The sequence below is a fragment of the Polypterus senegalus genome, chromosome 16, assembly GCF_016835505.1.
Source record: "Polypterus senegalus isolate Bchr_013 chromosome 16, ASM1683550v1, whole genome shotgun sequence".
NCBI lineage: Eukaryota > Metazoa > Chordata > Cladistia > Polypteriformes > Polypteridae > Polypterus > Polypterus senegalus.
Window position 1 is genome coordinate 30360634 of NC_053169.1, and position 18137 is coordinate 30378770.

The 18137-nt window shown below is 37.9% G+C and overlaps 1 protein-coding gene across 1 annotated transcript in view; it reads right to left on the bottom strand.

Annotated features, from left to right (window-relative positions):
* The window catches only part of fh (fumarate hydratase), a 60609-nt gene that overhangs the window by 11780 nt on the left and 30692 nt on the right, over positions 1-18137 (bottom strand). Inside the window, exons 8-9 of the mRNA XM_039738025.1 lie at positions 12586-12713; positions 4348-4501 (exon numbers count right to left, since the gene is read on the bottom strand). Of these exons, the coding sequence (XP_039593959.1) occupies positions 4348-4501; positions 12586-12713 (282 nt within the window). The remainder of the gene's footprint in view (positions 1-4347; positions 4502-12585; positions 12714-18137) is intronic.

Genomic DNA, 18137 nt, shown 5'->3' on the forward strand with positions numbered 1-18137 from the left:
CAGTCTGTTAAAACAGATATTATTAGGAATCAGTATGGTACTAAAATGTTATATTGGTGGTTTTGCTTTATTTTAACATAATTCACTTTGTAGCTTTATTTGTAACTAGCAAAATACTTGCGCTTCGCAGCGGAGAAGTAGTGTGTTAAAGAAGTTATGAAAAAGAAAAGGAAACATTTTAAAAATAACGTAACATGATTGTCAAGTAATTGTTTTGTGACTGTTATGAGTGTTGCTGTCATCAAGGATTTGATTATCATTATTTCTTTCAATCAGGTTCGTATTTGGAGGATGTGTTGTGTTCAGGTTACATTCCGTGTTTGTCAACCATTGTAAAGATAACAGGTTTCATTCATCGAAGTGATCACTACCCAAATCGGTACTCGTGAATCTAAGATGTTTAACAGGCATTCCCGGTATTAAGTTGTGGATTTACCTGTGAATATTTAGCGGCAGCGTGTCTATGAACTTAATTTAAACTTAAGCTTTACACCATGCTTTCCTATTGATATGTCTACAAAGGCTTGTTCAGCTTCTGAGGGTTGTTCCTTTCTTACTGTATCAATAAACAGCTCGTCTTCCTCTTTATCTGAGATATCACACGCTGCATGCACGGGTTTACCTTTCCCAGTCCTGCAAACTTTAGCGAAGTGGTTCAATTTACCACATTTTTTACACTGTCTTCCTTTAGATGGACATTGACTTTTTCCACCGTGTGCTTTGTTTCTGCAGTAGCTGAATTTATAAATATGCCTGTATGCATCACACGCTTCATATTCTTTTGCTGCCTTCTCAATTGTGTAATGCGTTTTTTGTTCAGCGCTCTTTGGAGCTCTTGCTTTTTGTCTGTGTAGTGCATTCACAGTTAGTTCACATGAACCGCTCGGAGTACATGCATCGAAGGTTCTCAGCTGTGCTTGTGCTATCTCATGCGATCTTGCGATGTCCACGGCTTTATTAAATGTTAGCTCAGACCCGGCACTTAAAAGTTTCTCTCGCACTTTCGCTGAGTTTGTGCCAACCACTATTCTATCCCTGACCATCTCATCTTCGTTTGCATAAGCACAGTCCTTCTACAGCAATTTTAACTCTGTTACAAAGTGGTCAAAAGTCTCGTTTATACCCTGCGTCCTCTCAGTAAACTTGTATCTCGCAAATATCGTATTCGTCTTAGGCATGACAAACGTTTCGTAGCGGCAGCGTGTCTATTGGATTGCTGCTGACAGATGGCCTTATATGGGCAGGCAGCCAACTACGTGTGAGGTGTGGTGATGGGGGACGCAACTCCGCCTCACACGGCGACCGAGCTGCAGGCTATGGCCGTTTATATGTACGTAAGTAGGAATCAGTTATGACCGTTATGCGTAGAATTTCGAAATGAAACCTGCTTACATTTTGCAAGTAAGCTGTAAGGAATGAGCCTGTCAAATTTCAGCCTTCTACCTACATGGGAAGTTGGAGAATTAGTGATGAGTCAGTCAGTCAGTCAGGGCTTTGCCTTTTATTAGTATAGATGCCATCAACAGAAGACTACAGAATTCAGTTCTGCAATATATACTACATATTGCTCTACCAAAGTGTATATTACTGTTGTATTTCCACTGCTAAACACATTTTTTCAGTTATTTTTAACTCCATGGGCGCCTGTCTATAATCTAAAAAATAACAAGAAAAATTATGTGAGCAATATGCTTATTTATATAATATTTTAAATGTGCCACTATCAACAGCAAAGCACAAGCCACAAAGTATTAAAGTATCTATCTATCTATCTATCTATCTATCTATCTATCTATCTATCTATCTATCTATCTATCTATCTATCTATCTATCTATCAAGAAAAAGTTAAACAATCTTAAACTGGTCATCAGAGATTGCAGAAGAAACCATGAAACAGGTCTTTATTCCATAGGTACACCACTTCATACCACTGATCTCTTCAAATCCTTAAAAACAAAATCAGCGGTGCTAGAGAAAATCAAGTCACTCCTAGATAAATAACGGGTTCTACATAAATATTTACTACTTGTTAGTAACGTGTGGGTGGGAAGTGGTGGAACAAACAGTAATGTACTGCAATATTTTTGTTGCCACATATCAATACACTGAGGATAATTATTTGGAGTTTCTGTTTTCTTTTTTTGCTTTTTCCATCATATCCAGTGGAGCCCAAATCATCTAAATGGGCATACAAATTAATGTAGCAATATTACCATTTGAGGTGTGTCATCAGTGGGAATACAGAAGAGCAATGCATTTTATTGGTACTTGCAAAAATGAATGCATTTATTCTGCATTCCAACAGATGGCACACTACTAACATTAGTGCTGCTGCAGAGAATCCTATACTAAAGGCTATCTCTAAATGCAAGGGAAGATGTCACCCAAAAATTATTAAAAAAAAAAAATAATAAAAAATCTGATTTCTTAGTTCAATTTAAGTCAAAAGATTCCTTTAATAGTGCGTTTTTCTTCAAAAGATCTATAATGGAACAGATGCCATAAACTAGGATGAGACCAGGATGAAGTGAGACAAAGCAAAGTAAGGAGGTGATCCCATTGTGAAGTGGTAGCCTTTGTTTCAGGTTGGCAGTTTCCTATTCTTTACAGTTGGTGAGCTTCGGGTAATTCTCTACAAGTGTACCTTTTTAAACTCCAGTGTCCTAGACCAGTGTTTCCCAGCCTCGGTCCCGGTGGCACACTATGGCTGCAGGTTTTTGTTCCAAGCAGCTTCTGTTTTTAATTGGACTCCTGGGCTAATTAAGTTCTCTGTTTTGGGAACAATACAGGAATTTGAAAACTAAGTTTGGTATATATATATTAAAATGTACCAAGCAGTTATATGGGAATAATGTATTATTTCCTTTTAACAATATTTTCATCTTGATTTTCATTCTACTTTTCTTGGTGTTCTAATTGTTTAATTAATCCATTATTTACTAATTAGTGGGTCTGATGCTAATGTAGTTGCAGCCTTTGATTATTCAGTGTTGTTTGCCAGCATGTCTGCTCTGCTCATTTTTAAATGTCATTAATAAGATACAACGAAGGGGAGAAACTGCACAGAGAAAGGGCAAAATAAAATGAAATCAACAAAAGAGAATTAAGCATTTAAATCTATAGCAAAAACAGAAATATTTCTAAATGTCTTCTAAATCTAAAAATCACGCTGCTGTGCTTCTCTGAATGTCGAATAAAAGGAAAATAATACCAGCTAATTAAATGAGATCAGTGTTATCATGAGTTGTCACCGATTAGGAATCTGGTTGGAACAAAAGCCTGCAGCCTCAGTGGGTCCCCAGGACCGAGTTTGGGAAAGACTGTCCTAGACAAAACCAATCAGGTAAAATCAGAGCAAAAGAGTCTCTTTAGGTGACGATTCCCACAGATTTGCTAGATATGATTAGCACAACAGCCCACAGTTCTATTTCAAAAGACGATTATGTTCACAAGCCATCACAACATATTGAAACTCTAACTGCCATAATATGCTAGTTAAAGTTAAATTCACAACTGTACCAAATAATCTATTGAAACTCTGGACACTTTAACGTTAAATCAGCTATAAATCAAATATTATTGTAACTGTGAGCACAGCAACCAAACAATGCATCACCTGGCACTAACATTGATGTATTACTTTAATAGGTGATAATAAGGCTACATGCACTCTATGTTTTCATTTAAAATTTTTTAAATAAAACCGATCTTTGCCCATACTACATTTTTCCATTATTTATTTACAAGATTATCTTTACCCACAATGAAATGATCAAAAATGCATATGTCTGAGCCATTTTGCCTACACTGGGCATGTGGGCATCAGCAGAAAAATCTTTCAAGGGAAGGTAATGCCTCTGACCACAGGATTTATCACAAAACCATAATGATTGCTAAATTATGCACCATTCAAATTATACAAAATTCAACTTAGATGCATACAAATTAAAAACATAGCAAGAGGCAAAGAAAACAACTTATTTATGTCTGCTACAGTGGAATATGGTTTTCTTCTGTGAAGGACGAGCAGCTATGAAACGAGACGTTGTAATGAGCAGGATCCACACAGGAAAGGACCACGTAATAAGAACCAACAAATAAGAGCTCAAATAGAGTCTTAGTTTTCAGAGGGATATGTCTTCAACATTCACTTTACAACGCTGAGCCAGTATTTTCACAAGTATACGGCCTTAAAGAGTATTTTCAATGGGGTGGTTACAAACACCAGGGAAGTGTGGATGAAAGCAGAAAACTGAGACTAATGTCTATATTTTTAAATGAAGACATAGTAGTGTGGACATATCCTGAGATAAGTAATACTTTTTATTATTTAATATATAACTTACCTATATGGGGGTTAAGAGCAGTCACCAACATCAGAGATTCACTCATTAATTTGTTGATTCTGTCCGTGTTTGCCTCAATGCCAACCACACAATTCTCAGTGAATGAGACGCTTGCATCACCCAGCAGTCTGGCAGAGTTCAGAACATTCTTGATCTGCAGAGATATTTAAAAATGCAGTTGAAGAGAAATCACCCCAGCATATAACACTTGTTCAGACATTAGTGCAACAAAAATACAGTACTAGAATTACTATATTGAGTTTATCAGTCAAAAGAATGGAATAAATTGCCTTAAATCATGATCAAGTAAAATGGAGGCAGACTGCACTGTAACAGTCTCAACAATCTCTCAAACCCAACAATAAAACACAACACTTTAAGACAAGATGCTACTGTGTGAATGATTTCAGCATCATTCAGTGTTTTTCAAAATAATTTAATAAAGCTGTTTGGAATATCTGTGGTGGACTGGCGCCCTGCCCGGGGTTTGTTTCCTGCCTTGAGCCCTGTGTTGGCTGGGATTGGCTCCAGCAGACCCCCTTGACCCTGTAGTTAGGATATAGCGGGTTGGATAATGGATGGATGGATGTTTGGAATATAGTGCATTGCTTATAAGGTAGGATGTCTCCCTGTCTACTTCCTGCATTGAGTAGCTATGTCGTTTTTCACCACTTATTCTTCTCCTTGTAGGAGCTGACACTTTGTGACAGATCACTACATGGCCCAATACAGAGCATTCTGAAAGTAAGAAATATTTATAGATGCATTAGTGTGAAGAAAGAAAAAAAAAAGATGTCAAAAACATACTGTAGAACCACAAATGTTCAAAGCCATCATTGCAGTGCTTATACAATAACTCCATTATATTCCATCCATCCATCCATCCATCCATTTTCTAACCCGCTGAATCCGAATACAGGGTCACAGGGGTCTGCTGGAGCCAATCCCAGCCAACACAGGGCACAAGGCAGGAACCAATCCTGGGCAGGGTGCCAACCCACCACAGGACACACACACACACACACACCAAGCACACACTAGGGCCAATGTAGAATCGCCAATCCACCTAACCTGCATGTCCTTGGAACGTGGGAGGAAACCGGAGCGCCCGGAGGAAACCCACGCAGACACGGGGAGAACATGCAAACTCCACGCAGGGAGGACCCGGGAAGCGAATCCGGGTCTCCTAACTGCGAGGCAGCAGCGCTACCACTGCGCCGCCGTGCCGCCCTCCCATTATATTCTAATTATTAAATTAAATGACTAATATAATCATAGTCTAATTGCTAAACTCATATTTGAAATCAACGCAAAACTTTTGCAACTCTGAACCACTAAAAACACTCCCTTACAAGCCAGCAAACAGTTTTGGTTTACATTAATAAAAGTGCATTTAGTAAACGGGTAAAAGTATTATTTTTCTCATTTGATAAACAGTAGGTGAGATAGTCTCTGCAAGAATAAAAATAATAAACACTGCCTGAAACAGAATATGGTACCCTGATCCTATTGTTAAAAGCCTATAAACTACACATCATACAGACACTGTGTGGAAATCCATGTTAAATTAATAGTACAATAATGATTACAATTCAGTTAATTACATCAGCTTTACTGTATACAAGAATTTAACTAAGCTAATTTAATTATAAACTTAATAGTCACCATTTGGAATCTTCTGCCAAATCTATTCAGAAGAGTTTCCTATTAAATAAATTTCCCAAAGGACTGCTTTATTATGCTGTTCTGTGTGCCCAACTGAAATGTCCCATTTCCTCTAGTAAGTTTGTTTAAAAGAAAGAAATCTAATGAGTTATGAGAAAATTTGGTTTTTGATTAATGGAATTTCAAAGTAGTCTTCTGCACTTGGGTAGGAGTGGTGGAGACACACAACAATCAGCTTGTTTAACCGTCAGGAGTTCTATCTAGTTCTTTTCTTCTGCCATCTCTGTGGAAATTTTCTCTTCCTCCAAAATACCCAAAGACATGGCGTTAGGATGGCTAAAAACTCACTCCAAATTGGCATTATGTAAGGCTAGTGTGGATGTTTGCACAAGTTTGCTCTGAAACACCATTATTTCTTGCCATGTATCATTTTTTGCTGAGACAGACTTGAGCTCCTTGCAGTTCTGTACGTTTGGCCATATTTCATTAATGTTTTCAACAAAACTTAGGATTTATTGTATTAGAAAAAAATGATCAAAACAATATTATCAAAAGTCTAAAGTGTTAACACAATGTCAATACTGGAGCTGAAAACATCAGCCATGCATTATGTTTTGACAGTTTTCAGGCACAATGTGGTTTAAGTCCAAGGCTTGCTAGGAACATGAATATCTTGTTTCTGTAGACTGTCACAAAAATAAACCCCTTGTATGTCTGGAAAATGCTTCACTGTAACTGTGACTGCCAAATCAGAAGTTTTCTTTCTTTTTAGCCGTTCTGATATGTGTTCAGAGCATAGTGTGCATGTACCGTATATTTATCCATTTATTTGTATAAATAGCCTCTGTAAAAATCTAAACCTCCCTCTGGGGACAAGTAGATTAATACATTTATCCATCATGCCTTTTTTTTAAAGCTTTCATTTATTTTAATTTTACTAACATGGGAGTGCAAGTTAAACACATAGACTATTGTAGTTACCAAGCATTTCCATGTGTTTTATAATACGGAGTAGTATATGAGGTATACATCTGATGGGAATAATTACACTGTTCTCATGTACTGACATATAAAGTGGTAGAACACGGCCTTGTAGTGTTCAAATTGGAAATATCAGCTTCAGATACGCTAGTGGCACTACCCAATTTGCACATGAACTCGATGTTAGCCCGTTGTTTGAACTGTGACATGGCACCAAATGACTGTGCACACATCTAACTTAAACGGTAATTAAAACAATACTACATGCCGAACCCAATCCAGACCTGTTGTAACTGGTCTACAGATGTGCTGCGCCTCCCACCACAACAATGTGTGTGTAACCTGATCTCTCACTCTCCCACTATATCACCATTCTGGGAACTTTTTGACTGCCCCTTGTGTTGCCGTTGGTAGTAAGAAGCCCCCTTAGCATTTCCGGCCACACTTCTGCTGAATGTCTTTAATGCAACTGCGTCAGAGAGAGGATGTGCAGCACGTTCACATAAACTGAGAGACGATGTGCAGAACTGTTCCATATACAAGTCCTCTGCGTTACAAGACCAGTCCCATCTGCCACTGATGTGGACCCCCCTAGTACCTGTAGAAGTACACCACCTCTACATCCACTCTTTGAATAGTGACAGGCCATAAAAATCTTTGGTGTGGGAAAAGTCAATAAGCAGTTCCTTGGTTTTGCTGATGTTAAGTTGCATAGAACGTTCTCTGCACCAAGAAACAAAGTTCTCCACCTGTCTCATCCCCTTTATCATTACACCCCATAAGTGCAGAATCATCTGAGAAGTTCTGCAAGTGACATGATTGGATGTTATATTTATAGTCTGAAGTGTACAGAGTAAAGAAAAAAAGGTGTCAGGACTGTTCCCTGTGGTGCTCCAGTATTGCTCACATATGTATCAAAAATGGAGTCCCTGAGTCTCACAATAAAGCAAACAACTAATAGAAATGGGATTTGAAGGTATTTTTAAAGAAATTACCCTTATGCCAGTGGGCTGAGAAACTCACACTAAACACCTGGAATTGTCTTCTTGTTTAAAAAGGCACAAATTCCACAAAATCACAAAAAAGAAGGTAAACAGCGAACACATGCTTGGTTCAAACCTTTTTTTCATTAAATTTGGAAACAATAAAACATACAAGTCAAATGGTAGACTACATATTAGGAGTGAAAAAATACACCATCAAATTTAAATTTGAAGGGATTGTGTTTAAAAATGCTTTAGTTGCCTCACATTTTTATGCAATCGTTTTGTTCAACCCACTGAATTAAAGCTGAAAGTCTGCACTTAAACTACATCTGAGTCATTTCATTTAAAATTCATTGTGGTAATGTACAGAACCAAAATTAGAAAAAAGTTATCTCTGTCCAAATATTTATGGACCTAACTGTAAGTGCAGCAAAAGAACAAATTGGGCATAAAGTCTACACGGTAAGTAGACAAATATCTTTTATTTACATCTGCAGAAATTAATGTAAAATTAAAAATTGTTTAAATGTTCTTGTATGTAATGAGAAAACAGGCTGCCAGCCTGATACTGTTAACTGATATTAAAGTGACATGTGAAAGACTTTGACCCGGAATTTAAGTGCCAGCCTATCCTCTTAATGCTCAATGGACCCTTGCACAACTATGGGGACAGAGAGAAAACACAGAGCATTTAAGGCTGGATCTCTTAAAATACTGCAAACAACAAGATGTTAAAAAAAGTCTGAATATGCTCATTGCAAGACAAAAATCAGTGTTTAGCATTTTTAGTTCTATAGTTTTTAAGAAATGCCAAAATAATGATAATAATACATTTTAATTATATAGCACCTTTCAAATGCTTAAAACATAAGACAAACCTGTCTGTATTGATAAGCTCTGAGTAAAATGACAGCTATGTAGCTTGATGCTGTGCATTTACTTTCACATGAACTTAATTCAGAGAGTCAGATAAAAAGCAACCACATAAAAAGGGATAAAAGAAGCAATAAAAAGGTAACACAAACATACTATATATACAGTGTTCATTACAACAGTTATAAAATAGTATAGTATCCGTAATTTAACAAGTAAGCAAATTTTGATAATAACCCAAATATTTGCTTTGCTCTTGGAGTGAAGGAAAAAGTCTGCCAGTAAATGGCCAATGAAAATAAATATCATTGGCTGATCGTTTTCTTCTTTTCAGTTCACAGCCATAAAAACATTTGCTTCCTTTGACTTGTTATTCTAATGAATAAATATTATCTGATAATGCATCATCAAATCATCTTAGCTCCACTATCTTAATATATTTTATTGATTTTTATAAAATCATAAACATTTTGACAAGAACAGGCCATTCACTGTGGGGCAGAGATGTGTAGAAGTTAAGGTCCTCGACTTCAAACCCTGAGGCTGTAGGTTCAAATCCCACTACTGACACTGTGTGACCCTGAGCAAGTCACTTGACCTGCCTGTGCTCCAGTTGGAAAACCAAACATGAAATGTAACCAAATGTTGTAAGTCACCTTTGATAAAGGTGCCAGACAAATAAATAAATGTAAATATTCAGTGCAACAAAGCTTGTCAGATCCATCCACCTGTTTTATTCCAAATGTCCACCTAATTTCTCTAAAATGTTCAAGGGCTAATTTTTAAACATTACGATATTTTCTACAATTATTCATATACTGCACTTGGTCTTTGCAAATCATGCTTTAAATTATACTTTTTCTAAAATATTTTAGCAAGCCCTAAAAACACAGAAGTGAGGATCTAAATGGCATGCCTGCTTATTGAGTACACAGCGGATTAAGAAAGTATTTAGATCCCTTCATTTCTTGCACATTATTGTGTTGCAGATTTCATTTTAAATAGATAAATTTGCCATTTTTGCCCATCGATTGATATTCAGTAAACCATAATGTAAAAAAGTAAAAACATATTTTCAAAAAGTTGAACAAAAATCTAAAATTTTAACCTCACATTCTTTGGCAGAAATTACAACTTGGAGTCTTGTTAGGTATGTCTCTACAAGCTCTGCACTCCTGGAGTTTATCCCATTTTCCTGGCAGAACCTCTCAAGTACTGTTAGAAAGGAAGTGTCTATAAACTGCCATCTTCAGGTCTTTCCATAAATGTTCTATTGGGTTTAATTCTGGATTGTGGCTTGGCCACTCAAAGACAGTAAGTAACTTCTCCTGAAGTCACTCCAGCATCATCTTTGCTTTATGCTTTGGGTCACTGCTCTGCAGAAAGGTGAACCATTGCCCCAGTCTGAGGTTGTGTGCATTCTGGAGCAGATTTTATTCCTGAACCATTCTACGTTTGGTTCTTTCCCTCAATTCTGACTAGTCTCCTTGTCTTTGCTGCTGAAAATCACCCCCATTGCATGATGTTCTCATGACCATGCTTCATCACAGGAATGGTATTAGGCAATTGTCTGTTCTTCAACAGACACAGTGCTTGGAGTTCAGCCCATAAAGTTACATTTTTGTCTCATCAGATCAGAGAATATTTCTCCTCATGCTCTCAAAGTCCTTTAAACTGTCATATGCCATTTATGCAAGAGTGGCTTTTGTCTACCTAACCTACCATAAACTCATTATTGATGGGAGTGCTGCGGTGATGGTCATCCTTCCACTAGGTTATCCCATCTCAACAGAAGACTTCTGAAGATCTGTCGGAGTGACCATTGGGTTCTTGGTCACCTCTCTGACCAAAGCCCTTCTTGCTAGTTTACTCAGTTTGGCTAGATGGCCAACTTCAGGAAACATCCTTGTGGTTCTAAACTTTTTTCTTTTCAAAATTACAAATGTGCTGGGAACACACAAAGCTTTAGCCCTGATCTATGTCACACCACAGTTTTATTATGGAAGTCTACAGAGAATTCCTTGGATTTCATGGTTTAGTGGTTGACCTGACATGCAGTGTGAATTGTTGGTCCTGACATACACGGGTGTGTGCCTTTCTAAATGATGTCCAATCAATTCAATTTGCCACAGGTGGACTTCAATCAAGATCTAAATCCATCTCAAGGAGAATTAAAGCAAACAGGATGTTTCTGACCACCATTTGGAGTGCCACAGCAAAGGGTCTGCATACTTATTTAAATGAGAGATTTCAGTTTTTGATTTTTTAATACATTTGCAAAACCTTTCTGAAAACATGTTTTTATTTTGTCATTGTGGGTGATTCAGTGTTAATTGTTAGGCAGAAATAGCAAATTTATCTCCTTAAAATAAAAACTGCAAGACAATAAAAGTGCAGAAGGTGAAGGGGTCCATCCATTATCCAACCCGCTATATCCTAACTACAGGTTCACGGGATCTGCTGGAGCCAATCCACTGTATCTTTATGTTAACTGTATTACAAAGGTTATACAGCATTATGGAGTATAAAGCAACCATTAGAGTATTTCAAAACTGGTTTTGAACAAGATCAGAACTTTAACTTGAAACTCTTAGCAGATTATGTAAGCCATTTTGTTTCTCTTTCCATAAAGGGAACTCAGTGATATCATTCAGTTAGTAAACTGGTAAGCTGTACTTTATTGTTATGACACAATACTTAAGAATATTGTAATACTGGCTCTTTTATCTCTGATTTTCTCTAGATTGCTTACATTGCTGGCAGTGTTTTTAAGGTTGAAAAATAACAGCTGTGGCTCTGTTTTCATGTGAGAATTTCTGCATATATTATATTTATTTCTCTTAATCCTCAGGACGTTTGTGTATTCAACCCTTGACCATCAGTTTCAATTCAGAACTTTACATCTATGCATTTTAATTACAGCAGCATTATGCAGCATGTAGTACACAGCATAAATGAATATATCTATTAGATTACATGCTACTAGTCCAAACTAATTGTACTTTTCCTTGAAAATACTTCTTCCTCGGTTCTGACTAACATAGGCTTCTACTATTCAGAGTCTAAAAGAGTAATTCGGCGGCACGGTGGCGCAGTGGTAGCGCTGCTGCCTCGCAGTTAGGAGACCTGGGTTCGCTTCCCGGGTCCTCCCTGCGTGGAGTTTGCATGTTCTCCTCGTGTCTGCGTGGGTTTCCTCCGGCGCCCGGTTTCCTCCCACAATCCAAAGACATGCAGGTTAGGTGGATTGGCGATTCTAAATTGGCCCTAGTGTGTGGGTGTGTTTGTGTGTGTCCTGCGGTGGGTTGGCACCCTGCCCAGGATTGGTTTCTGCCTTGTGCCCTGTGTTGGCTGGGATTGGCTCCTGCAGACCCCCGTGACCCTGTGTTCGGATTCAGCGGGTTAGAAAATGGATGGATGGATGGAAAGAGTAATTCATGTCAACAGGCAGAAGTGCCACAACGATGTTCTCAGCAGATTAAAGGAGCCCAATCTAGCTCAAATGTAAAAAGGAAAAATATCTCAATGTGAAAACTGACTATGGGAGACTATTTGTACCTATTTGATTATTGTACAGCAAGTGGTATATTTACTTCTGGCTCAGTAATTTACACAAATTATGTTAACCTCAATTACAAACGGTCACTTTGTGTAACAAGCCTGTTCAGATTTTTACGATAAAATGGTACTAAATGTACACATACCAGCAAGTGAGTAAATGTTTTATAATACTTACAATCATTGGTTTAAAAACGTTCAGTTCAAAATGACCATTGCTTCCTCCGACTGTCACAGCAACATGGTTTCCCATTACTTGTGCAGCTACCATAGTGATTGCTTCGCACTGTGTTGGGTTAACCTTTCCTACAGAAAGGGGTAGAAAAATATAAGTAAAATAAAATAAAATAAAGTAACCAGATAATAATTCTCATTAGAAACATTCAGTATCCACCGATGGATAACAAATTTGAAGACAAAAAACAACTCCTGCACATCAACTTCCAGAAGTACTTTGAAAGTGAATAACAAGTTTCTGTTTTTGCTATATGCTAGAAACAGGATTTGAGATTAAACAAAAAAGATGATAACAGGCAAAGTAAAAGAATGTCCTCTTTTATTTCTGTGTATATATACTTTCATGTTTTTAGAATGCCATTGAACTCCATTCCCAAATATTATTGGGAAAACTGGATCTCTGACATTACTTATTATGTTCTCTATGAACGCTAGGAAAAATAATTAAATGATTTAGGGCAGAATTGTGTAGTTTGATCATTATTTATTTACATATTTTATTAAACACGTCAGTAAGACAGGCAAAGTTTACATTTAGATGGCTTCCATATAAATGAACAAATAACACTAGCTCTTTCTATAATTTGTAGGCTAAGCACAATGAGGCATACCTAGTAGAACCTTACAAAAATAGTTTATTAATGTAGCATAAACCATAAGTGCTGCAAAATGAAGACACATTCTTATGAATATCATGTTTATTTTAAGCATAGTGTGTCAGGGTTTCTATTCAATACAGAAAAACACATTAATGAGGCTTTTTTGAAAGTGGTTGTTATATAGAATGAAAGCCAAAAAATACTGCTCAAGAAAATGAGTATTTAATGAAGGTGTTTGAAACCTGTACACAGTGCAGTTAAAGAAAAACTTTATTTGAGACATTTCCTGTGTGTATTTCCACCTGAAGGGTGCACCTGGGGTTCAGATAAAATCAGAATGCCAGGGTGAAGAATGCAAATCACAATGGGAACAACCACACTGAACCACAACACGGCTACAGTGGGAATCCATGGCTTCTGTATGTTCAGAATGGCTTTATATGCTGTGGAGCTAAATGGGGATTGGGAGAGGATTGCACCAGGCTTGGTGGTTCTGTATCAATAAACCACATTTTGTTCCTTAAAAGAGGCTAAGACAAGAGTTATTATAAAAAAAAAAAAAGAAAATGTCCCAGAATGGGCATGGTTGACCCAGATTGCCAATACATTCCAGAAATATACATGGTTTATGAGAAACTGGTGATCCCTCCACGCATTGTGCATAACAAATGGACTGACACAATTTTACGGGATTGGAATGAGGGGGTAAAACTGAGTTATTCCTCTTTAGTTTGATATTTACATAATCCACAGTATTTATGTGGAATCCTGTGAATTAACCAGGAATATATAAGAGGACACTGAATTGTAGCAAATGTTATTGGAACAGGGCTTGATTGCCCTGCATTTTTAGCTTTTCCCATAAAAATACATTATTCATGGGCAATATACTGACATGTATTGTTTATTTTGGATTATAGGTGGGAAATGTATATGATTTAGATTTACAAATAAAAATATAATGTAAATGTATAAAAATAGAACAGAAAACTTAAATTATTAATGCTGTGTGAATAAGTAACAATTGTGAAATCAAATACTGATTCACACTTCGCTGGAGTTGGGATTATTGTGACTTTTTGTATGCTTACTCTTTTGGTTTATGTATAATAATATTCATAATACTAAACTACCATTAAACAAAACATTGTAATCATTTTCAAGTGCAGTAGCAAGTAAGCAAGTATTCAAGAACACAAAACACATCTGACACCATGTGGTCTGTAACTGGGGGTACCAGCACCCCAAATCTCACTCTTGGGTCCAAATATGATTTTTTTTTTAGCAAAATAAATCAACAGAGGCTTGTGGTTTACATAACCACAAAACTATTATTTTTTATTTTTCTCCACCTCCACTTCACCCAGACAAGCAATTTCATTTTCTTCACACCCACCTCTGACTTTCTGGGTGACTTGGAGGACTTTCTTTGAAGCCCAACCTGGGGAGTACTTCGAGAGCCAAAACACTGCCTCCAGGAAGCACTTCCGAGTCAGGTGTGAGGGATTCACCTCGCAACAGCTCCACTCAATTCTCAGTTCTAATGCTGCTTTGTGGGCATCCAGACAGGGGTTTGACAAGAGGGATGCTGCCACTCAGTGCACCAGGACACAACATGAGCATGCAAGACAACTTCCAATTGTCCCTTATTTCTTCTGGGTTCCTGGCAGGGAAAAGAGTGTCCAAGCTTTGTTGGTAAGATGTGACTCCTAGTGAATGTTCAGTGCCAACTACCAGGCTAGGACAGAGAATGCCACACCCCTCTGTGTCACCATCCATTATATGGGTCTTCCGTCCAGGTAAGAGAATGGTGCCCATCCTGGTCAGGGTGCTACTCATTCCATGACACACAAATATATAGGTAGTGTTAGTAACCTTTGGGAATGTAAGACTACTTTCATCCAGGAAGTGTCTCTTAAATATCATTCTTTTGTACCTTTGGTAACTACATTTTTTTGGATCAGCATATAGCCCTATTCTATACCTGTAAATAAGAGGTGAAGCATTGGCATAATAATATAAATGATGAAACCAAAAGGCAACAGTTTGAAGACCTTCTGTTCTCTCATCAGGAATCATTCAAAACATCACTCTTTGTATGACTTCATCAATCTCAGGGAACATCACTGACTCCATAAGAAACATTCACAAGCCATATTAATGTCTTGTATTATTTGTGGAAAACATTTTATTATAAATTTCAACCTCTCAATCTGTGTACATAAAACCATAATTTGGTACAGATACCATGTTTATTAATTAACACAATGCTTGTTGGTGGGGTACTGCACGGCTAAACGTTTAACGATTGTAACCTATTACTTCCAAAGTTACGTACGTTTCTTTTTGAAAGTGGTACAAAATCTGAAAGCCATTTGGATGCTTGTTAGATGCAAAATTGGCTGAACTGATTTTCATAGAATTTTCAATGTGCATTGCTATTGGCCCAACTAAGACTACATGTCGGATCGAGATGAGAGGTTGTAATGGTTGGGGTGTAACTCATAAGCCAGTGCCTATGTGGGGACTACAGTTCCCATCACTCAGCAGGAGTGTGCTGAAGCTAAGGCGAGGATATCATCAACATGCACATAGTTTCATGTATTAGCCAAAATGGAATCTCATCTAGAGCAACAGGAATGTATAGCACTATCTTTCACTTTATAACAATTTCACTGTCATGCAGGATTTCAACTTTTGTCGAGGAGTACGTCTTTTTGAGTTATGTTTAGTCATGCTGAATTTCCAGAAGACGGTTATTTACACCCATTCAACAATGGGTATTATGGCTAGTAACATAAAACGCATAACCTAGGAACATAACTTATTTTATTACCTGAATCACACTAAATTTAAAAAATACTCTCATTGCATATTACATCAGAAAATTAATTACATGATAAATGCAAAGACACTAAAATTACTTCACTCAGAATATGAAAGGGCAAAATATTTATTTTTATGGTTTTTGTGCTAGAAATACATTTTGTTTCAAATTAAACAAAGTAGTTATCTGCACATAAATTTAAAGCAAATCACCTAAATATATGCCATCACATAAACTAAAGGCCTCTTAACCCAAGATAAATATACTGCTCAAAAGAATTAAAGGAACACTTTTTAATCAGAATATAGCATAAAGTCAATGAAACTTATGGGATATTAATCTGGTCAGTTAAGTAGCAGAGGGGTTGCTAATCAGTTTCAGCTGCTGTGGTGTTAATGAAATTAACAACAGATGCACTAGAGGGGCAACAATGAGATGACCCCCAAAACAGGAATGGTTTAACAGGTGGAGGCCACTGACATTTTTCCCTCCTCATCTTTTCTGACTGTTTCTTCACTAGTTTTGCATTTGGCTACAGTCAGTGTCACTACTGGTAGCATGAGGCGATACCTGGACCCTACAGAGGTTGCACAGGTAGTCCAACTTCTCCAGGATGGCACATCAATACGTGTCATTGCCAGAAGGTTTGCTGTGTCTCCCTGCACAGTCTCAAGGGCATGGAGGAGATTCTAGGAGACAAGCAGTTACTCTGGGAGAGCTGGAGAGGGCCATAGAAGGTCCATAACCCATCAGCAGGACCAGTATCTGCTCCTTTGGGCAAGGAGGAACAGGATGAGCACTGCCAGAGCCCTACAAAATGACCTCCAGCAGGCCACTGGTGTGAATGTCTCTGACCAAACAACCAGAAAGACTTCATGAGGGTGACCCAAGGGCCCCATGTCCTCTAATGGGCCCTGAGCTCACTGCCCAGCAGCATGCAGCTCGATTGGCATTCGCCATAGAATACCAGAATTGGCAGATGCACCACTGGTGCCCTGTGCTTTTACAGATGAGAGCAGGTTCACCCTGAGCACGTGACAGAAGTGAAAGGGTCTGGAGAAGCCATGGAGAACATTATGCTGCCTGTAACATCATTCAGCATGAGCAGTTTGGTGATGGGTTAATGATTGTCTGGGGAGGCATATCCATGGAGGGTCACACAGACCGCTACAGGCTTGACAAAGGCACCTTGGCTGCCATTAGGTATCAGGATGAAATCCTTGGACCCATTGTCAGACCCTATGCTGGTACAGTGGCTCCTGGTGCACGACAATTCCTGGCCTCATGTGGTGAGAGTATGCAGGCAGTTCCTGGAGGATGAAGGAATTGATACCATTGACTGGCCACCACACTTTCCTGACCTAAATCCAATAGAACACCTCTGGGACATTATGTTTTGGTCCATCCAATACCACCAGGTTGCACCTCAGACTGTCCAGGAGCTCAGTGATGCCCTGGTCCAGATCTGGGAGGAGATCCCCCACAACACCATCTGTCATCTCATTAGAAGCATGCACTGATGTTGTCAGGCATGTATACAAGAACACAGGGGCCATACAAAGTGCTGCATACAATTTTGAGTTACTGCAATTAAATTTTGGCAAAATGGACTAGCCTGCCACATAATTTTTTCACTCTGATTTTTGGGGCGTCTTTGAATTCAGGGCTCTGTAGGTTGATCATTTTCATTTCCATCAAACGATGTGGCATCCTTTCGTTCCTAACACATTACCCAGTCTATATCAGTATAGATATCCAGGAGGATTTCTTTTTCCCATTGAGATCTGATGTGTTTTCAAAGTGTTCCTTTAATTTTTTTGAGCAGTTTATAATCTGTAAACACCCTCAAGTAAAAAATTAAAAAAATAAACCCATAACTTTACATTGAAGAAAAAAATACTAACATTAGCTCATGAAGACTAACTACTGTATCATTTGCTAAATGAATACAATTACTCTTTATGGAAAATATATCTGCAGAAAAGAAATAAACAAGGCCAACAGTTCATTTGTCAGCTCCAATTACCTTGTACATTTCCCATTGCAATTCCCTATAGCAAAAATGCA